At 48.5% G+C, this 22,746-nt stretch overlaps 2 protein-coding genes across 10 annotated transcripts in view; both read left to right on the top strand.

The window, feature by feature from the left end:
* The window catches only part of FAH (fumarylacetoacetate hydrolase), a 37,458-nt gene extending 25,001 nt beyond the window's left edge, over positions 1 to 12,457 (top strand). For 5 of the 9 annotated variants that reach the window (XM_081227311.1, XM_081227317.1, XM_081227315.1 and 2 more), the window contains 3 exons: positions 986 to 1,087; positions 1,852 to 1,969; positions 9,519 to 9,737. In XM_081227311.1, coding sequence (XP_081083437.1) covers positions 986 to 1,087; positions 1,852 to 1,969; positions 9,519 to 9,598 — 300 coding nt within the window. In that variant the 3' untranslated portion in view covers positions 9,599 to 9,737. The other 4 variants (XR_014015274.1, XM_081227313.1, XM_081227314.1 and 1 more) reach the window with 4 other exon arrangements.
* Positions 12,458 to 18,486: 6,029 nt separating this feature from the next.
* Positions 18,487 to 19,822, top strand: LOC308614442 (annexin A2-like). The gene has a single exon (XM_081228897.1). The coding sequence runs from the start codon at positions 18,534 to 18,536 to the stop codon at positions 19,551 to 19,553; it is 1,020 nt and encodes a 339-aa protein (XP_081085023.1). The 5' UTR covers positions 18,487 to 18,533; the 3' UTR covers positions 19,554 to 19,822.
* Positions 19,823 to 22,746: the final 2,924 nt, after the last annotated feature.

Below are 22,746 nucleotides of genomic sequence, written 5' to 3' on the forward strand. Positions count from 1 at the left end.
GTTCGTGCCCCGGTCCGGGAAGATCCCACATGCCGTGGAGCGGCTGGGCCCGTGAGCCATGGCCGCTGAGCCTGTGCGTCCAGAGCCTGTGCTCCGCAACGGGAGAGGCCACGACAGTGAGAGGCCTGTGTACCGCAAAAAAAAAAAAAAAAAAGACTGATGCAGCTGTGCACCTTGTCATATGCTTGTTGACCATTTGAGCATCCTCTGATTCAATGTATTCCTTTTTCCTCCCGTCTCCCTTCTAATTTAACTTTATTCTGGGCTCCTTAGGCTACTAAGAAGGAATAAGGGGGCCTCCTTGAAGGGGTCTCTTGGGTAAGAATCCATTACTAAGATTTCCTCTGCCTGGATGTGTAGCTCCAGGAGTGGCAGATCTGAGAAGCTGTGACCTTGGAGAGGCGCAGGCGTGCCGCCTCTGAGCTGCTTGGGGGCGGGGGGGGGTGGTCCTCTCCCCGCCCCCACTAAGCCTGACCTCCTTCAGTGCTCCTTCATTCCTCAGTCTGCTCTGAGGTCCTGTTTGAGTCGTTCAGCTCTGTTGCCCAGTGTCTGTTCCAAAGCCCAGAGTGGGAGAATTGGAAAGGAGGTCTTTGCTCATGAGAAGCTTCTGCTATGACGAGGACCTAGACCTTGTCAACTTAGGACTCGGGTAATCACAGGACAGGGTGGAATTATGGACAGATAAGCACATTGCAGATTTAGGGTCTGAGCAGTGAGTTCGGCTCCTCACGGAGCGCTTCGTGGAGAAGGTGGGTTAGGGGAGGGCTGGAAGGGGCAGGGGAGCGGAGGCTGTAGCTCGTGAAGGGGCGGGGAGAGAGGCGGGGAGGGTCACAGGGTAGCTGCAGGAGGACAGCTCGTCCTTGCTCTGAGGGCCGGGAGAGAGCCCAGGGAAGGCCTCAGTGAGTGGCGCAGGCTGGCGGACTGCTGCAGGAGGCTGGGAGAAGCCCGCCCTGCCCGTCCCCACCTCTGTGTCCCTCGCCCGCAGTATATGTACTGGACGATGCTGCAGCAGCTCACCCACCACTCTGTCAATGGCTGCAACCTGCGGCCAGGGGACCTCTTGGCTTCTGGAACCATCAGCGGGCCGGTGAGTATCTGCTTGCCTTGGGGGCTGCCCACCTGGAGCACCCCTATTCCCCCTACAGACTGGAGGGCCCTCAGCTCTCCCTTGAGAAGGGATTCCAGCCCGAAGCAGGTGTATCTTTCAACTCTGTCCTGCTCAGAGCTTCATCCATCTCTGGGTGCAGGAGGGGCTTCTTTATCAAATTCAGAAGAGGCTGGTGTAGGGATGAGAGGCTGTGTCCTGTGTACTGGGGGAGAGTGAGAGTGACACGGGGGCAGACGCAGGAAACCACTACAGTGTCTGGTTGTCACCACCTCACAGTGCCCCCACCCAGGATGAGTGGCCCACTGATTCCCCCAGCCCCCCTCCATGAGCCCTTGGTGATGACTTTTGGGTGGTGCATGTACCAGTCACTTCCAGCAAGGTCGAGACTGCAGGCTCTTTGACGGAGAATCTCTTCCCAGTGGGTGGGGTCAGGCGCCACAGCGTCTGGGTAAGCCGCAGCCTCTGGAGTGGGCAGGGGCCTGGCAGGAGGGGCCTGGGCACGCTCGTCCAGCATCCCGCACCTCCGCGTCCTGGATGGAGTGAGCAGGGCAGGTAGGGTGCCCGGCCTCGAGGACACTTCTGCAGTGGTCCCACCGAGGCAGGGTCTCTGAGGACTGCAGGATCCCCCGCCCCTTCCCAACGCCCCCCGGCCCCCGCCTTGCTAACCACTGCCCACGCCAGATCCGCCACGCTCACCGTGATGTAAATACCTATCACACCTTCTTCCCTTTCCCGTTATGAAGGAGCCAGAGAGCTTTGGCTGCATGCTGGAGCTGTCGTGGAAGGGAACGAGGGCCATAGAGCTGGGGGATGGGCAGACCAGGAAGTTCCTGCTGGACGGGGATGAAGTCATCATCACAGGTGAGGGGGCCGGGGCCTGCGGGCGTCCTCTCCTCCTCGCCCGCGGGCGCTGTCCTACCCGTCAGCCCAGGAAGCCATCTGTCCCAACTCGTCCCCACTCTGGCAGTCCCAGGTGTGTGTCTGCTTGTACTGGCCTTCGCCCCAACCCTGGCTGCCGGGGACTTTATTTTTGTTTAAATTAAAAAACTTTTTTTATCTTTTGGCTGCACCACGCGGCATGTGGGATCTTAGTTCCCCGACCAGGGATCGAACCCACGCCCCCAGCATCGGAAGCGCAGAGTCTTAACCACTAGACCGCCAGGGAAGTCCCTGCCAGGGACTTTAAATCGGAGTCTCCCCGAACCAAAAAGACTGCAGAAGTCCCGCTTTGTCTCCTTCCTCCCTGAGCGAAGTTCTAAAATAATGGCAGGTTCCCATTGTTCTGGACTCTGCAGTGCAAAGACCCTGTGTCCTATGACCTTGTGCCCTATGACCCTGTGCCTTATGACCTGGCTGAGTTAGTGACGAGATTTCCCAGCAGCCCATTCCGAGGAGGTCAGGGCACCCCTTACATCTTGGGGGGTCATTCTGTCGACCACATATCATTGCTGGAGAGGAAGATGCCGCCGTGGTCAGCAGCCCGCTGCTCAGGGTCAGGCGCAGGTTAGACTCCCACATCCCCACAGGCCCTGTGACCTTCCTCAAGTTATTGAACCTTTCTGGACTCAGTTTCCTCATCTTTAAAATGGAGTTAATGATAGATACAGTAGTTACCCTCACAGCATGGTTGTAAGGATGAGACGAACCAGTTTATTCCTTCAGGGGACGTTTCTGGAGCAGCTGCTGTGACTCCCATGCTGGGGTTCCAGTGGTGAACAAGGCAAGTGCAGGATCTGCCCCCTGGGGTCATGTTCCACTGTCACTGCTGCATCTGCATTTTACAGGTGGGAAAATGAAGGCCTAGCAGGGGGAAAATAACTTGCCCAGGATCTTGTAACCAGTAAGTCATGCATAATCAGATTGCGCATCCAGGCAGCTTATCTTCAGAACCCCAATTCTTAAGCCCTTTGATAATATCTAAAGAGCCTAACAAGGTGCATGATACCTTGTGAGTGCTTAAAATTGGTGACGGTCTTCACCGTTGTCCTCATTGTCATTGCTGTTTTTTCCAGAACCCAGTTTTGAGAATGCCCAGCATCCTGACCCCTCCTTAATAGGAGTCCCTACCTGAAGCGTGGGAATCAGCCACGCCCATCTGCCCTACAGGCAGGTTAAGGGGGTACCCGTTCTCTGCACTCGCCCTCCACATCCTGGTCTCTGCCTGCCGACCACACATTTCCCTTCCTGTGTCCTATTGTCACCCCTACTTCCTGCCCCTGTCTTGGTACTGCTGACTCTCTGCTCTGTGGGCTGGGACCTTGGACCCATTTCATCTGCACATCCTGTCGGCCATCCCTTTGAAGTGTCCTGCCATCTCTGTGCAGCTGGCTTGCTCCAAGCACCATCCTTCCGTGTCTGGATTGCTTGCACAGCTTCGCTCCCGCCCCCTGCAATCCATCCTGCTCATGGTGCCTGGAAGATCATCTTCAGGTCTGCTTTCCCCCTATTACTCTTCTGTTCCTAATTTTCGTGGCACCGTGTTGCCTGTTTCATTAAATTCATACCCTTCCCTCATCTGATTCTGTCCCCCACACTGAGCCTCATTCTAATCATAACCTTGCTTTCCCTACTCCCTGCCGTCCTTTGAGCTTAAATCTGGCTTAGTTCACATGATGTCTTCTCTGGTTGCTCAGGAAGAATCAGTCTGACCTCTCCACGAGCAACTCACTGAATTCTGGTTAATTGTACACATGTCTGTTTCCATGCTTGGCTAAGAGCTTGTATTAGTTTCCCAGGGCTGCTGGAACAAATGACCACAAACTTGCTGGCTTAAAACAAAAATGTATTCTCTCATGGCTCTAGAGGGCAGAAGTCAGAAGTCCAGGTATTGTCCGGGCCACACTTGTTCCAGAGGTTCGAGGGGAGGACCCATTCCCTGCCTCTTCCAGCTGCTGGTGGCTGCTGGCATTCCTTGGCTTGAGGCCACATCACTCCAGTCTCTACCTCCGTCTTCCCATTGCCTCCTCTGCTTCTGTCTGTCAAATGTCCCTCTGCTTCTCTCTTATGACACACTTGTGATGGCATTTAGGGTCCACCCAGATAAGCGCCTCGTCTTAAGGTCCCTAACTTAATCACACCTGCAAAAACATTACCATATAAGGTAACATTCACAGGTTGCATGGTTTAGTATTTGATACCTTTGGGGGGCATTAGTCAGCCTACTACAGAGTTCTTAGAGGACAAGGTCCAGACCTTACCTCTCTCTACAGTCTGACTGTGTGCCAGCCCCATAGTGGGTGTTCAGTGTGGTTGTTGGTTGGTTGAATAAATGAAGTGGATTTGGTAGAGAAGATGCAGGCAGAGCTCAAGACAGCAGCAAATGATGCCCAGAATTAACCAGTAAGTACCCATTTTGCCCCTACTGTTCCTACAGCCCTATCATACCCTTTCTAATACCAGTTTTAACTAACGGTTCCTGAATATCTGTGGGGGCCAACCATGTTACAGCCACGTCTGCTTCCATGATTCTGTTTCATACTCACAGAAGCCCTTGGGTAAGGTCATGGCCCCGATTTTACAGAGTAGAAAACTTAGGTTGATCGGAGGTAGGTTACTGGCAGAAATTCACACACTGAGGGAGCAGGATAAGGTTCTGGTCTTCTGATTCCCTTGCCAGCTTTGATTAAGAGGTCCTACAGTGCTTGCCAGAGCTACTGCAGGCCCTCAGTCGTGGTTCTATGGATCGAGTGAAAGCGTTTTCTGAAGTTTTGGTTTGAGGAAAGGAAGGAAGGAGATGGGATGGGAGAGGAGGAAGTGACGGCTTCAGCTCTCTCTCTTGTCACTATTGTATAAGCCCCCAGCTAAGCCGCTGTGGACCCGGCAGCTGCCCAGGGCCTGGAAGAAAGGAGATGAGTACTCAGGCAGATGGGATTCACATGTGTTCTTGGCATTTGAGCCAAGGAAGGGGTGAGGAAGGAGCCACAGTGCTGCGAGGGCCACTTGTTTGTCTGTGTACAGTGCCTTGTTCCAGAAGGATTTACGGAGGCCAGGCAGAGGAATTCAGAGAAAGGCAATTCCTTGGATCTGAAGATGCACATGTTGGCAAGAAAAGAGGGAAATGGAAATAGATTGGTGGAATTCCCTGGAACAAGAATAAAAATTGCAATTTGGCAATAGAAGAGGTATAAGTTATATATTAATCAAACAAAAAAACAAACAAGAAGAAGAGATTTCACACTGAAGGAGATGCCTGACAAATTCTAGGGAGTGAATGTGGCTGAGACTTGATCTCTGTGCTTGCATGTGGGGAGGTGGACCGGGGGCATGGGCGTGTCAGCTGTGTTGCCTTTGCTGAGGTCACCACAGTGGGCAGAGTGCTGTGCCCTCACCTGCCACGACCCCTCTGGCACCTGATCCGGGTGAGCCACCCTCTTGCTGGAAGCCACGCCGGGTTTCTGTGGCTCTTTTCCAGCCTTCTTCCTACTCCTCTGGCTGTACCCTCTCAGATGCCACCTTGTCATCTCCCTGCTCTCTCATCATGGGCGACTATTCCCCAGATCCGTTTCTAACCACTGGAATGATAAAGTGTAGAAACCAGGATCTGAACCCAGGCAGTTGGGTTCTAGGGTCTGTGCTCTTAAACCAAAATGTCATGTTGCCTATGGTGCCATGTGGTTCTCATTTCTGGGAGACCAAAAGCCCCAGCCCAACCAATGGTATCCACTCCTGTGCTCCAGCCTTGGCCAACCTTTTGGGCAAGGAGGCCTCCTCTGTCTACAGAACAGAGCACCCACTGCCAACCCCAGGCATTTGGGCTGTTCCTGCTGCTGGGATGCCCTCCACCCCCTCCCACCATCCTTAATCCTCCATGTCTTCTAACGCCCAACACAAGTTCCATCTTTTTTAGTATTTCCATTCTTGTTTCTAGTGTTGCCACAGACTTTTCCCTTATATCTATATTGCTTTGACCATTTCCATAGGAATATAAGAGAAGGAAAATGTTAATGTATAGAATCATGCCCTATCTCGAGCCAGAAGTCTAGCCTAAAGCTATTTATCATTAACTAAAACACAAAATCATTAACTAAAACACAGTCTTTAACTGAAACACAAGAAAACCACGATGAAGACAACAGTAACACAACAGCAATTTATTGTGCACTTACTGTGTGCTAGGTACCGTGCATGTCACTTTACCTGCATTATCACATTTAATTCCCATGGTGCTATTACTCTGATTTATAGATGAACCATTGGAGGTCTAGAGAGATGAAGCAGCTGGACCAGAATCACACAGCTGGCAGGTGACAGCCCTGGAATGCAACCAACTCCCTTGGAATGCAAAGCTCACCACCTTCACTTCCCCACAGTTGCAAGCCCTTCCCATTTGCTTTCCCAGATCATTTCCTTTAGTTTCATTCAGTGACATAATACAGTTGGGACTCCCCTGAAGCTCTGGTGGCAGAGAAAACGCTGGTTTCAGGCCTGGCTCTGCCAGTAACTCAGCTGGGTCTGGCTCCTGTCTCTGGGCCTTGGGATCTCCTCCCTCTGGGAGGTGATGGGTGCACCCTAGTGTGCTTGCAGGCGTAGCATTCCAGGAAGCTGGAAAACTGGGCTGTAGCTATGGATTCTCATTCCCATTGGTGGGATGGAGTGGGGACTAGGCGGAGGCTCAGTTTTCAGGAAAGGGCCAGTGAGGTCAGACAACATTCCAGAGGAGATGAGTATACTTTTCTCTTCCATTTCCATGGTTGATGGAGTCCAACCCAGGGAGGCAGGGAGCTGCTTTTCCCCTCTGCCCAGGGCTCGGTGACACGCTCTGACTTGGGTGCAGACTTTCCTCATGCTCTGGCCTCTCGGGGCCCTCCGTCCCTGCCTGAACGCACCTGCCCCCAGCTTCTCCTCTGTGCACTGGAGAGTAGCAGCTTGGGAGTCTGGAAAGACCTTCCTCAGCTGGGTGCAGAGCCTCACTTTTCATCTTTTGGGCCAGTGGTCTCAACCAGAGTGGCTTTGCCCCATGGGGGACATTTGGTGACGTCTGGAGACAGTTCCGGCTGTCTCCGAATGGCAGCCAGGGATGCTGCTAAACATCCTAAGTGGACAGGACAGCTTCTCACGAGAAAGAGTCATCTGACTCAGAAGATCGTCTCTGACGTTAAGAAACCCATCTAGACCATCTGCCTGCCAGCTGTAAAATGGGGAGGAAGTGGCCAGCTTTCCTACCAGGATGTAATCGCTTTGATAGATGATTGATGAATTTCTGCCAGGTTTTGCTTTAATAGGCTTCCCCCGCCCCAGGGACACGAATATTTCTGAGCATTGAGATTCTAAAGTGACTGATGGAAAAATAATGAAAGAGAATAGGCAAGGATGTTGCTCTGGACAAAAGGTGACACTGAGTGTTAAGGGTCAGCGCTGGGGTGGCAAGGATGTGCCTTGGTGATGCCGGGGAGGGCGAGGGGCTGGTTTGGGGATGTTGCTGGTGTCCAAGCTGCCACCTCCCCAGAGAAGGCCAGCAGTCAGAGCAGCCCTCACAGGGAGGACTGGTAGGATGACTGGGCAGGTGGGGGGAAGTGGGAGGAGACAGGCTGGGTAGGCTGTACTGAGCTACAAGTGGCCGTGAGAACTGTCCCTGGGCTCACTGGAAGGGCTCATTGGGATGTCCCTGACCCCGCCTCCCAAAGCTGTCTTTGGTCTCAGTGTTCAGTTGGCTGGGAGTCCTCTCAGCAGTGAGCTTCGATTTGTTTCTCTCGGTTGTGGGAATATTGCAACTCCTTGCTTTCCCTTCTTCACATTGGGTAGCAGAAGGCCTAACTCCAGATATGGGGGTCGTCTTCAGCAGGTGAGGGGGTCTGGTGGTGTTTTGTGTAACTCAAGGTCACGGGCATCCCCTGCAGTGGCCCTCGTGTTCGTCATGGGCCAGGTGGCCGTCACCTCAACACTGCCCTAGCTCATGGTGCTTGAGAAGCATCTCAATCTGAGGAGCCTGGGAGCCTCTGTATAGGCCTGACACTCATAAATTTATGTGTTTCCATCTATCTTCTCCCTAGGGGCCACTGGAGAGGGCGCTGTTTAAAACGTAGCTGTAAAACACAGCTTTCACTGTCTTGCTGAAAACTCCTGAGTCACCTCAGTGCCCTCAGGAAAAGGTTCAAACTCCTTAACATGGCTTCTAAGAACACTCTGTAATCTGGCTTCTCAGGGGACCCCACACAACAGCTTCACTGAATAAATGCACCTTGTGCATCTCTCGCCTGGGTCTCCGTGCCTTTGCACACGCTGTTCCCTCTGTCCGGCACACCCTTTTCATTGTGTCCCCCCTGGTGAACTCATATCCACCTGTCAAGTCCCAGCTCTGATGTTCCCTCCTTTCTGCTCCTGTCTCCTCCATGCTGCTCTCCCAGCTCCTCATAGACTTTTCTGCTCTGACTCAGACAGCTGCTCCTACTCAATGGACCCTTCTCAGGTCCAGGGACAAGGGCCTCCTCCTCTCTGCCTTTCTGTTGAAATGGAATTGAGAGAATTTTGTTTAACATCTGCTCTGGGAGAGATGTCATGCTAGGGCTTCAGCCACGTGTTTCATCGAATCCTCACAACCCTGAGAGGTAAGGATTGCTATTCCTATTTGCAGACAAGGGGGCTGAGCTCAGAGGTTAAACAAGTTGCCCCTGATCCCCCAGCATAGAATCATCATAATGGCTGACACTGAGCATTTCCCCTGGGCAAGGCACTCTTTTGGAGTTCTCTGTGTAATAACTCATATCATCTTTGCAACAGCCCTGTGCAGTGAGTACTATCATTAGATCCATTTCACAGATGAGAAAACTGAGTTCCAGAGACTTCCCTCGTGGTCCAGTGGTAAAGACTCCACACTCCCAATGCAGGGGACCCAGGTTTGATCCCTGGTCAGGAAACTAGATCCCGCATGCTGCAACTAGGCTAAAGGAGCCTGCATGCCACAACGAAGATCCCACGTGCCACAACTAAGACCCGATGCAGCCAAATAAATAAATAAATATTAAAAATAAAAAAAACAAAAATGAAAAGAAAAGAAACTGAGTTCCAAGGGGACTCAAGGTCATGGAGCCAGTAGGTGGAGGAGCCAGGCTTTGAACCCAGTCAGTCTAGCCTCAGGCTAATTAGCAAGCCTAGGATTTGAACTCAGACTTACTTACAGAGAGTTGACCTATACCTATTCCTTTACCTCTCAGGAAAGCCATTGTGCCATCCTTGCACCGCTTGTGAGGGTCCCTGACAGTAGGGAGGGCCTGGAGTTCCATCCTGGTGCTCCTGCAGCTCTGCCCAGCTTCTGGAGAAGGTGGTTTTTCTGTCGAAAATACCTGTTTGTCATTCTGATGGTGCCTTCCTGCCTTGGGCCCAGCTGTGTGCTGACCGGCACTGTGGCCGCTTGGGCGTTGGTTCCCCTGAGCCCAGCAGCTTCATGGCTGACCCCTGTCCTCCTCTGTTGCAGGACAGTGCCAGGGGGACGGGTACCGCATTGGCTTTGGCCAGTGTGCAGGAAAAGTGCTGCCTGCCCTCTCAGCGGCCTGAGGTTCTCTCTGCTTTCCTGGAAACACAAGCCTTGAGCACTGCCCTCTCCACCTCCCTGCGGGGGACCAGGGGCCCCCACTGAGGCCACAGGCCTGGTTCTTCATTCAGTAATAAATAAAGCCATCATGCTCCCTCTCCATCTGAGCCTGGCGTGGCTCTGAGTGTGCAGCGTCTCTTCGCGTTCTTGGTTTGACCCAGTGGGTCAAGGTGTGTACTGCTTCCTTGAGAGACATTCATTAATTTGTTTTCTAGTTTTTATTAGTGAGGCTGAGGGTCTGATGTTTCTCCTCAGACATTCCAGAGCTCCCAGTATTCTCTGGAACATGGAAAAAAGAATGGCACTTGTATTAGCTTAGAGTCCTCCAGAGAAATACAACCAAGTAGATGTGTATATAGAGAGAGACATTTATTTTAAGGAACTGGCTTATGTGATTGTAGAGGCTGGCAAGTCCAAAATCTGCAGGGTGGGCCACAGGCTCGAGACCCAGGGAAGAGCTGCAGTTTGAGTCTGAAGGTGGTCTGCTGGAGAATCCCCTCTTCCAGGGAGATCAGGCTTTTTTCTCTTAAGGCCTTCAGCGGACTAGATGAAGCCCACCCATATTATGGAGGATAATCTGCTTTACTCAAAGTCCACTGACTTAGGTGTTAATCTCATCTGAAAACTACCTTCACAGCCACACCTAGACGGATGTTTGAACAAATATCTGAGTACCGTGGTTCAGCCAAGTTGACACATAAATTTACGCATCACAGTACCCCTCACGTTCAGTATTTCTTGGGGCCGACTGATGGACGTACGTGGGGTGCAGACTTGGTTCAAGGGCCCTGTAGCCATATCAGCACATTATGAACCTTTGGCTGAGCCCCCAAGTCAAGGGTTCACACACCTGAACTGTGAAAGGGCAGGAAAAGGGTCAGGGGCTTGCTTTTCTCCCCTTGCAAGCCCACCAGAGTCAGGAGAGTGAGTCTTGCCCCGTCTCCTCTGCCCTGACCACTGCAGACAGGCAGCCTGGTTCCTGGTGACCACAGGGGAAGAGGATGCCTGGTGACACATCTTGGGCCTAATGGACCCCACACCAGGGCCTGGGAGGATGACTGAGCCTGCGGAGCCTGCCCATTAGATCACGCTACTCATTCATTCATTTATTCACCAAATCGTTACTGAGTGCCTTCTCTGTGCCAGGCACTGTACTAGGCACAAGAGGTGCAGCGGTCACAGAATAGCTGTGACTTACAATGCCCTTGTGCCCTGTGATGATTACTTCCTAGTGGAGGGGGATAGACAGGAAACAAATGGACAAGGAAAAGATACATACTATTGAAATGGAGCGGACCCTATGGTCTATGCCCCCCATGTCCTCCGCCTGCCTTCTGTCTGTGTAAAAACTTTAGCCAAAGGATAAGTTTAATCAGAGAAGTGAGAAAATGCAGAAGCAAAAGAAAACAGTCAAAGGAGACCAAATAATAATAGTTTAGTCATTAAGCATAGTCAAGGACCTTTAGTTCCTTCTCAAGGGCTATAGATAATTTTCTGAGCCATATCCTGTGAGCTGTCTTATAGATACGGAAACCCACACCAGGTGGAGAAGTTAACTACCTGATGACCAGACTGTAGCCATGACATAAGCTGCCACAATCCCGAGAATTGGCCTCAAAGAAATGGAAACAAACCAACCCTGGAACTGAAGATTAACTGTACTTAAAACCATCAAGATGACGGTGGTCAGACCACCTATGACCAGTTTCAAGATGACTGTCGGAGCTGTTTCTGCATGTAGCCCCCTCCCTCTGTCTATAAAAGCTCTTGCCCCCTGATTGTTGGCTGGGGGGGAGTCAGCCTTAGGACAGGAGTCCTCCCTCCACCCCCACCCCCAACATCCAAAGTAAAGCAAACTTTCCTTTCCACCAGCCTTGCCTCTTCATTGGCTTTGAGTGGCTAGCAGCCGGACCCCACTTTCGGTTACGCTATGACAGATGGGGATAGGTTCTATGGAACAATGGGTGCCGTTGTAAACAGGGTGGTCAGAGAAGGCCTTAGTGCCTCTGGTTCTTAGTGCTTTTTTGCTAAAAAGCTGGAGGAAGTGAGGGATCAAGGCAGATGGACATCTGGGGCAGAGTGCTCCAGGCAGAGGGTCCAGCCAGTGCAAAGACCTGAGAGTGGAGCACGTTTATCAATTCGAAGGAACATTAAGGTGTTTCTCACCTAAAAGCATTTTGGATCCAGGAAGTCTGGAGTTTGTAAGGCAACTCCACAGTGTCATTAGGGACCCAGGGTCCTCATCCTCAGCACATGGGGTTCAACCTCAAGGTCACCGCATGGTGCAAAAAGCTGCTGGAGCTCCAGCCAATACACCCAAGTTCCAGGCTTGCAGAAGGAAAAAGAGGTGAGGGTTGGGGGGATGAAGGGCTGAAGGGCCCTCCTCCTAGATGAGTTAGGTACCCTTTGAGCAGCCTTCCTGGGAACCCCATACTACACTTTTCTTGCATTTTATTGCCAAGAACGTAGTCACAAGACCACACCTCATTGCAAGGAAGGCTGGGAATATAGTCTTTTAACTGAACACATTGCTTCCTCAGCTTAAAATCAGAGCTCGGCTGCTAAAGAAGAAGGGGAGAATGGAATCCTCAGGGGTGGGGTGCAGCTCATAGTCTCTGCCACACACAGGCTGGGAAGCATCGTGCTCTGAGGCTGAACTGGTCTTGCCCAGCTGATTTTATTCCACGAAGTTGTGCACTGGGGCCATGGTCTTCAATGCTTTGCTGATTTCAGTGGAAATCCTGTACAGTAAGTTCCCTGCATACGAATGAGTTCCGTACCAAGGGTGCGTTCGTAAGTCCAATTTGTTCGAAAGTCCAACACAGTTAGCCTAGGTGCCCAACTAACACAATCGGCTGTCTACTGCTGCTTTTCACTTGCTTCCAGACATCCTGGGCTTGAAATAAAGATACTGTACTACTGTACTCTATACAGTACTGCACAGTAAAGCGCACAAAAGCACAACCACTTGTAGAGGATGCGTGCATGTGACAATATACTCCAGACACGTGAACTAACAACGTGACTGGACATGCAAACGCACGTTCACATCTTTGAAAGTTCACAACTTGAAGCTTCGTATGTAGGGGACTTACTGTAGAGTCACCAGGGTCTCCCAGAGCCCTACTATCTAGATAAGATTGATCCAAACATGTATTCTCTGAATTTGGAAGACCGAAGTCATCCTTGGGTTTGTTCGGAATTCCTGTGGGCTGTGTTCCCAGGGCCACCTCTGCTCCTGCTTGCTTCACTGAAATCTCTGTTCTCCACCTTGTGTTTGGAATTGTTCCCTTAGCTCTATCTCCTGGCATCAGCATGCATGAGTGACCCATCTTGTTTTCCTCATCTAAATACACCTAAAGAGCTATTGCACATGGCAGATCTTCACCAGAGGTCCCTGGGTCGTGGGCAAAAGTCATCTAAAATCATTATCAATCCACTTGCCCGCTGGCACCAGAGAGTGCTGATGCCAGCTATGGAGATCACATACTTATCCCCTCACTGTGCATTTAATGGGCTTAGGGGCTGGTGATGCTGGATGAACCCGCTGGATCTGGCCCTGGAGTCTGAGAAACGCACAGGGTGGATGTTAATAGGGGGTCTGGCGTGGGATTTCTCCAACGATTACTTTCCCTTAACCTTCAGCAACATGAGCCTCTTTGTTTTCCAGCCTCAATCTCGAAATTCCCATTGCCAGGTCCACATGAGAAGTGAATTTAATAGTCTTTAGTTCGGGAACCGAGCTCACTGAAACCTACCTGTGTATAATGGTAATGAAACAGACAAAAATGCTTTTCATGGTCAAATCTTCTCTTTTTAACAATGGTATGTTAAGAACTAGAGACGTTTGATCAAATAGATGGAGCTGACAGATCCGGTGATGAACATCCCAAGGCAAATTGGCTGTAATTATCACTGTATCTTCCTTATTAATTCATACTTTGTTCACACTTCGTGTTTTAACCAGTGGCCCATGATGAATCTAAATGGATGACTATGCAACTGAGAATAGAATCCTTTTTTTTTTTTTTTTTTTTTGTGGTATGCGGGCCTCTCACTACTGTGGCCTCTCCCGTTGCGGAGCACAGGCTCCGGACGCGTAGGCGCATAGGCCATGGCTCATGGGCCTAGCTACTCCGCGGCATGTGGGATCTTCCCGGACCGGAGCACGAACCCGTGTCCCCTGCATCGGCAGGCGGACTCTCAACCACTGAGCCACCAGGGAAGCCCTAGAATCCATTTTAAACTTCACTTGAGGAGGAGGAGCAATCCCAGTGATGTTTCTGCCAGGATGCGGCCTGCTGGAGTTTCTGCTGGAGGGTGTCAGAGGGAGCCGGCTGGACTCACGGGCGTGCCACTATCCTGAGCATGGCAGGCACTGGGTACCAGGGCCCAGAAGCCCCTGCCCTGGGCAGGTGGGGAGCAAGGAAAGAGGAGCCTTGTTGCTTTCACCATGGGACTTCCCTGCCCTGCGCCTGCTCACTCACACTGGTTTACCTTAAAATGCCATTTAGAGGGCTTCCCTGGTGGCGCAGTGGTTGAGAATCCGCCTGCCAATGCAGGGGACACGGGTTTGAGCCCTGGTCTGGGAGGATCCAACATGCCGCGGAGCAACTAGGCCCGTGAGCCACAACTACTGAGCCTGCACGTCTGGAGCCCGTGTTCCGCAACAAGAGAGACCGCAATAGTGAGAGGCCCGCGCACCGCGATGAAGAGTGGCCCCCGCTCTCCGCAACTAGAGAAAGCCCTCACAGAAATGAAGACCCAACACAGCCAAAAATAAATAAATAAATATTTTTAAAATGCCATTTAGAGCTATTCTGAGGATGAGGGTAGATTTGGGCCAAGATAATGTTTTGAAGACAAGGGAACTTTAGGATTTCTTTTTTTTGGCTCCACCCCTCAGCATGTGAGATCCTACTTCCCCGACCAGGGATCGAACCCACGCCCCCTGCATTGGAAGCGCGGGGTCTTAACCACTGGGCCACCAGGGAAGTCTGGGAACTTTAGGATTTTAAGTATCATAATTAATAATTATCTCAAAGAGTCTCGATACAAAAATGGACCTCCAAAGTGTTTCCATTTAAAATTTTCTTTTCTTTCTTTAGTTTGGAAGCGTGTTCCTTTTAGCAACCCCAGAAAAATTAATGTGGCAGGGTTGCATTCCACAGTAAGAGTTTGTTTTCTGTGTATCTCTCTCTCTCTGTCCTCTCTGATACCCCAGGGCTGAGGGAGAGGCAGAAAGTTACTCAAAGAACTACCGATCTATGGGAGATGGTTACAAATGATGGTTGCTTGAAGGGTCTGTTTTGTCTGTTTGGCTTTGGTTTTTTTCTGCTCTTAGAGAGAAACTAAATAAGACTGGGGCCAGTCTTATTTTGAGGCTGTCTGCCAACAGCACACAAAACCTGGAACAATAAGACCTTTCTTGAAGCGGGATCTGGATGGAACATCTCTGTGTCTACAGAGGACTTGATCCCAGAGGTGAATACACTATTGCTGTCTGTGATTTTTGAGCAATGTCTGTCTTCATTAGATTTTAAGCTCTTGGAGGCAGAGTCAGCTTTTGCTCATGGAAAGTTCTTCATTACCTAGCACAGAGTAGGCACTCAATATATACTTGTTAAATAAATGAATGAATATCTGGGAGATTATTGGGGACAGGGATTATGTTGTATTCATAAGTCCACCCCTGCTTGGCCAAGAATACACATGGAGACCCACTTATGTCTCAATATTTAAGAGCTATAAGTGAAGCTACAAACTGTTAAATACTCTCTATTCTCCTACCTTGGCATACACATTTTCATAATTACAAAACAAAAACATTTGCAAAGCTATGGTTTTTATATGATTGAAAACTGGCAAAATATCAAATATAAATGAATATAATTATCATTGCACTTGAAGAGTGTTGATGGGCTGGTGATGTTGGAATGAGCATTAAAGATGTACAAATTCATGAATTGCTATATCAATATTTTTAAAATAAAATTTTATTTTTTAAAAATTTTAGTTTTTCTTGCCTTAATTTCATTAGAATCACTAATTATCCTATCTTAATCAAGCTTTTCACATAATTTGGGTTTTACTGACAGATTAATGTAAATGATTACAAAGTAAATTGAGCTATACTCAAAGTATATGAAGTGTAAATATTTTCATCAACACCTTAAATGTTAAAAATTGAAAAATGTATTTGATATTCATTTCCAGTTATTTTTCTTTGACATTCAAAATTATCTATTAAAATGAAAAGGCAAGATACAAATTATAATTAAAGAACATCAGTATTTCATATCAAGCTTATTTAAATCAAGTTGAAATGTCTAAATTTATTTTTTTTAATTTGATTAAATCCTATTAAGCACTTTTTATAAAAATAAAACTATTCATAATCCTAGTGTTCAGTGTCCATCTGGTTGCCAAAGTAAAGAATTAGTATCATGCTCCATTTATGTTATGTCGAGACTTATGTACATATAAATTAATATGAATTAGTTAACATTGCAAAATGTTCCCTAATTGCCATGTGCAGCTGTTGTGAATCCCGTGCCAGAACCACAAATTGGAAAACAATCAAGAAAATGAATTTTGGGTAGGACCGAAAAATGACACAGGTTGGGGCAAGAATCAGTTGTATCCGTGCTAGGAGGAAGTATTGAGTGACCTCATCCATCTCTTCTCTTACCAAAGTGCTTTCACTCCCCCGCACCCCCGCAGGTGGGAGGACGCCCCCATCGCCAGCGCTAGCAGTGACCCAACCCACGGCTGTGTGGCATTCACGTGGGCACTTTTATTTTGAGGACGCAGCCCAGAGGTGTGAAGAGGCGTTCCCCTGGGGTCTGGGCAGTATTACTCTTGAGAGGTTACATAGGATACAGGTGGGGCCGCATCAGGATGAGTCCCAAGGGGAGAGGGGCCCGCGTGCTCTTGAATATATTCATTTGTGTGTGTATGTTTGTGATATGTTGAGCCTTCCGGGGCATGGATCCCAGGGAAAGCCCGCCTATTCCCCAAGCCTAAGGGCACTATTGCTTCTTTACCTCCATCTCTGGACCCGCCACTGTCTCTGATAGTTTTTTATAAACGAAGAGACTTGTTCATTTCACATAGCTAGTGAGTGGCAGAGCTGAGACTGGATTCCTCATCTTTGAACTTCTAGGGCAACACTTTTCTCAGCCTGGCAAATTGTGGTGTTTTGTGGGGGTTTTTTGAGAAATGGTAACCTTTTATTACCATTAAAACAAATCTTTTTATTTGGAAATAATTTCAAACTTACAGAAAACTTGCAAGAATTAGGATAGTATAAAGAACACCATATAAAGACCACACCAGAAGTCTCTGGCCATATTTAACTAGTGTTAACATTTTACCCCATTTGCTGTGTCATTTGTGCTCTCTCTCTTTACATGTACATATGTTTATACTCTCCAATATGATATATGTAAATGTATATACTCAGACTAGTTTTTCTGTACCATTTAAGGGTAATTTACATATATTATGGTCCTTTATCCTTAAATACTTCCGAGTGTATTCTTAGCACAGGAATATTTTCTTTTTTTTAATGTTTATTTTATTTATTTATCTGTTTATTATTTATTTGTTTGTTTATTTATTAACATCTTTATTGGAGTATAATTGCTTTACAATATTGTGTTAGTTTCTACTGTATAACATAGTGAATCAGCTATATGTATACATATATCCCCATATATCCTCTCTCTTGCATCTCCCTCCCAGCCTCCCTATCCCACCCCTCCAGGTGGACACAAAGCACCGAGTTGATCTCCCTGTGCTATGCGGCTGCTTCCCACTAGCTATCTATTTGACGTTTGGTAGTGTATGTATGTCAATGCTACTCTCTCACTTTGTGCACAGGGATATTTTCTTACATAACCACAGTACCACTATCAACCTCATGAAATTTAACATTGAGGCTGTCAAATTGTGGAACAGTGGTTGGAACTTTGATTTTGACCCATGGAAGTGAGCTTCTTAAGAGCAGGGCTGTGCTTGACTCATCTTTGTGTTCAAACCCCCCATTAAACAGTAGCTGCTCATAAATGTGTGTGGCATTGTATCAAGGAGTTCCCTGTTTCACAGCTATGAGCTCAACACGAAGCTCTTCTTTCAAATTATCTTAGAGCTCTATTTGGTAATCTAAGAGAAGGAAACAGTCATGTGCATAAGAATGGTCATTGAAGCACTGCTTATGTAGCCCAAATTTCAGCCTGCTGGGTGTCATCCCATCTTTTAGCCCTCTGGGGTCATTCTTTCCTTAGTATATATTCATAGGAAGCCAGAGCCCCCATTCTACCTTCAGGGTGAAACCCAACATTTCCCCATTTGATGGGCTGTTATGAAATGGGGCTGGCTGATACTACAGAGTATAATTATGGGGGGGAGGCATGTATCAACCAGCTGCTTCTCTGTGTAGTTAGGCTGAAGGCTTCTGAGTTCTGTGGTTCCTCTTAATTATTGTATCAGGACCAGAGGGCACTCCTTTTCTTGGAGAAGGGAGTACAACAGAACTTAGCAAGGTCACCCTGTCCTTGGTGCAGAAGGGAGGAGAGATAGTGAGCCAGACTTTGTAAGAAGCCCAAGGGGCATCAGTGACAGACACTCTGATCCCCTTTCTGAAGTATTCAAAGTTAGAGAGTTGGTTTTGGAGCACTCAGCGGGCCATGCCTAAGATCTGTTGGCAGGGAAGAGCATCCAGGGCTCAGTGTAGGTTATTCTCTCTCAAGCTTTCCAGGTGATTCTGATGCACGCTAAAGTTTGAGAACCGCTGTACCAGAAAATACTTTCTACTGCATTCCAATTAACAAAGATAATAGGTTCTGCATCTGGGGATACTCGCATCACACTGCACCCGGCCCAGCTTCTTTCAAAATGTCTACCGTTCATGAAATTCTCTGCAAGCTCAGCTTGGAGGGTGATCACTCCACACCTCCAAGTGCATATGGGTCAGTCAAAGCGTACGCCAACTTTGATGCTGAGTGGGATGCTCTGAACAATGAAACGGCCATCAAGACTAAAAATGTGGATGAGGTAACCATCATTAACATTTTGACCAACCGCAGCAATGAACAGAGACAGAATATTGCCTTCGCCTACCAGAGAAGGACCAAAAAGGAACTTGCATCAGTACTGAAGTCAGCCTTGTCCAGCCACCTGGAGACAGTGATTTGGGGCCTATTGAAAACACCTGCTCAGTATGAAGCTTCCGATCTGAAAGCCTCCATGAAGGGGCTGGGGACCGATGAGGACTCCCTCATTGAGATCATCTGCTCAAGGACCAACCAGGAGCTACAGGAAATCAACAGAGTCTACAAGGAAATGTACAAGACCGATCTGGAGAAGGATATCATTTCCGACACATCTGGTGACTTCCGCAAGCTGATGATTGCCCTCACGAAGGGTCAAAGAGCAGAGGATGGCTCTGTCATTGATTATGAACTGATTGACCAAGATGCCTGGGATCTCTATGATGCTGGCATGAAGAGGAGAGGAACTAATGTTCCCAAGTGGATCAGCATCGTGACCGAACAGAGCATGTGCCACCTCCAGAAAGTATTTGAAAGGTACAAGAGCTGCAGCCCTTATGACATGCTGGAGAGCATCAAGAAGGAGGTCAGAGGAGACCTGGAAAATGCCTTCCTGAATGGAGTCCAGTGCATTCAGACAAAGCCCCTGTATTTTGCTGACAGACTGTACAACTCCATGAAGGGCAAGGGCACTCACGATAAGGTCCTGATTAGAATCATGATCTCCCACAGTGAAGTGGTCATGTTGAAAAGTAGATCTGAATTCAAGAAAAAGTATGGCAAGTCCCTATACTATTACATTCAGCAAGACACCAAAGGCGACTACCAGAAAGCGCTGCTGTACCTGTGTGGTAGGGATGACTGAAGCCCGCAATGGCCCAAGGGTCCAGGATGGCTGTTCCGTGCTCCCAGCTACCAGTTCTACACAATCAGCTTGTGGCTCTCAGTCCCCTTGTGCCCATCCCTGGGAGGATGACGTTAGCACTGCCCACCCCACCCGCTCCATCCTTAGTTTAGTTGCCTCAGTATTACCTGGCTTTCTGATCTAGTCTCTCTTTATAGTCAAAGAAATGAACATTCCAAGGAGTTGGAAGTGAAATCTATGATGTGAAACACTTTGCCTTCTGAGTACTGTGTCATAAGCAGATGAATAAACTGAAGTTTTACTTTAGGAAAAAAAAATAAAGGTAATAAAAAAGAGTTCACCTTCATCGGGCAGGGGACAGTGGTACCCCTTAATTGCATTACCTCAGGGATTTGCCATTTTCCTTCTCTCTGTTGTATTGTAGGGGCCCTGATCATCTTAACAACCCACAGAACTTCATGAGTGTCTATTATATAGATGACATTATGCTAACCGGCTCTGGTGAAGTAGCAAGCAACACACATGGCACATGCTTGTCAGAGGGTGAGAGAAAACCCTTATGGAAATCCAGGAGCCTGCCATATTGGAGAACTTTTTAGCATTCCAGCAGTCGGGGGCATGTTGGGATATTCCCTCTTAGGTGAGAAACCTTGCTTTTCCTTGCATCATCCATCATGAAGAAAGAGGCTCCATGGATGATGGGCCTCTTTGGGTTTTTGAGGCAATGTGGAGCACATTTGTGTGTGCCACTCTGCTGCATTTACTGGGTACGTCATAAGGCTGCTGGTTCGGAATGGGACCTAGAGCAATCAAAGGCTCTAGAATGGTTCAGGCTGTGACGAAAGCTACCTGCTCAATTGAGCCTTAAGACCCAGCAGACCCAATGGTACAGGAAGTGTCTGTGGCAGATAAAGATGCTGTTGGGAGCTTCTGACTTTCCCCAGTAGGAGAATCAGAGTGCTGACCCAACTGCAGTAAGATTGGAAGAGAGGACTCAAGGCAGTCTTGAGGAGATTTATGTAGAAGGATGTCTTTGAAGGAGCCCTGAATGTGAAGATATTCATGTGCCACCTAAATGTCTATCAAAAGGTATCCATTGCAGAGAAGGCCGTCAATATTCAGGTGGACATGATGACCCAACCTGGGGATGCCTTCCCCTCTCCACTCTGGTGTGTTTTCAGTGGTACTGTGAACAAAGTGACCGTAGTGGAAGGAATGGAGGCTGTACATGGGTTTAACAACATGGGCTTTCCCTCACTAAGGCTCACCTGGTTGGTTTCCAACACTTCTGGGTATGCACCCTGCCCAGGATGAAGCCAATGCCCAGCCCCTGATACACGGCATCCTTCCCCAGGGATGGGTGTTGCGAGACAGGCCAGCCACCACTGGCAAAGTCGATTACAACGGACCCCTTCCATCATGGAGGGTGGTGGGAATAGATTCGTATTCTGCATACCTCTGCCCCCCTCGCCGTTTGTAGTCTTTCATTTATCTCAGTGTATCTCACAAACATGACCTTAAACCAGACAACCCATGTGTTTCTTGTTTGTTTGTTTTTTAAAGTTTTTTTTTATGTGGACCATTTTTAAAGTCTTTATTGAATTTGTTACAATATTGCTTCTGTTCTATGTTTTGGTTTTTTGGCCCTGAGGCATGTGGGATCTTAGCTCCCCGACCAGGGATCAAACTCGCACCTCCTGCATTGGAAGGCGAAGTCTTAACCACTGGACCGCCAGGGAAGTCCCTGAGAACTCATTTGTGAAGGAAGTGCAGCTGTGGGTTCATGTCCAGGAAATTCACTGGTTTACCACATGCCTCATCACCCAGAAGCAGTTGGCTTGAGTGACATTTAGAATGGCCTGTGGAAGGCTCAGGTATGGTGGCTGACCTACAGGATGCAGTCTTCACCTTAAACCAGAGACCAGTATACGTTGGCATCTTCCCTTGAGCTGGATGATGCTAGTCTGGGAACCAAGGGATGGAAGCGAGAGTGATTCCTCTCACTATGATACCTAATAACCCAGTTATAGAATTTTTGTTTTCCATCCTGTGACCTTGGACTTGGTGGGTTTGGAAATTCCTAGTAACAAAGAAGAAATATTTCCACCAGGGAACATAGTCATGGGTCTGTTAAATTGGAAACCGAGATCATCCTGTAGCCATTTGGGTCTCCTCATCTTGGACTAGGAGGTGGAGAAGGGGATCCCTGTGCTGTCAGGGTGATTTATTCCAATATCTCAGAAGAAACGGTATTGCTCTACAATGAGGGCAAGGAGGACTAGCTCTGGAACCCAGGGATTCACTGGGGAATCTCTCGTTATTCCTCATCCCATATCCTACTCTGTAGGTCTGGGGTGGGGGCATGTATTTAGATTCCTAGCAAACTCCCCAGTGATGCTGAGGCTATCCGTCCTACGACCGCAGCATGACTAGCGCTGTCCTAGGGCACCTGTTCTCTCCTGAGTATTCAAAAATGCTTCCAGGTGAGGCCTTCAAAGCCTTGTCAACTTCTTTGAGGGGGTGGGGATCTGTGGAAACTGGCAACCAAAAAAAAGACAGGGCACCAAGAATTTGGATCCTCTATGAAGGAAAATTTGGGTCATTCCACTGGATAAAAGACTCCAGCAGTGGAGGGACTGCCAGAAGGTAGAGGGGATATGGAATGGGTGGCAGAAGAATGACACTGTGGTTGTCAACCTAGGCCTCCTGACCAGCCATAGAAGAGGGGACTCTAGCAGCTATGCTTTATATGAATCGTTTCATTCACTCATCTACAAGTGGATACATTACAATGTAAGTTCCTGGGAAGCGGAACTAAACTGATAGCAGCCTCAGACAATGTGGTTGTTGATGGGAATTTATATTTCCCCTATGTTGGGGACATATATAGTTTCCCCAACCACGATGAATGCTGAGTGGTAATAGGGGTGCACTGTACTGGTTAGTTTTCGTTTGCTCTAGTTTGCTAATATATATGAAGGATATCACCCAGAGTCCCCTGTCCTTTAGCTTCTGTTCTTGGCTGATGGCATAGGAGATTAGAGGGCAGAAGGTGAGAAATCAAGGTATATATTCTCTTCTCACTGGGTTGCATTTTGATTGTCTACCTGTGGCCATGGCTTTTGTTGGAGGACTCCTCTCCCACTGCTACAGCTTCCACTGGATTCTGAGAACACCCCTTCCCCTTGTCGCT

The sequence above is a fragment of the Mesoplodon bidens genome (assembly GCF_964165515.1).
Source record: "Mesoplodon bidens genome assembly, chromosome: 3".
NCBI classification, from domain to species: Eukaryota; Metazoa; Chordata; class Mammalia; order Artiodactyla; family Ziphiidae; genus Mesoplodon; species Mesoplodon bidens.

What these genes read in the sequence shown, in the direction of transcription:
- LOC308614442 (XM_081228897.1), top strand. Translation starts at nt 18,534, where the DNA reads ATGTCTACCGTTCATGAAATTCTCTGCAAGCTCAGCTTGGAGGGTGAT.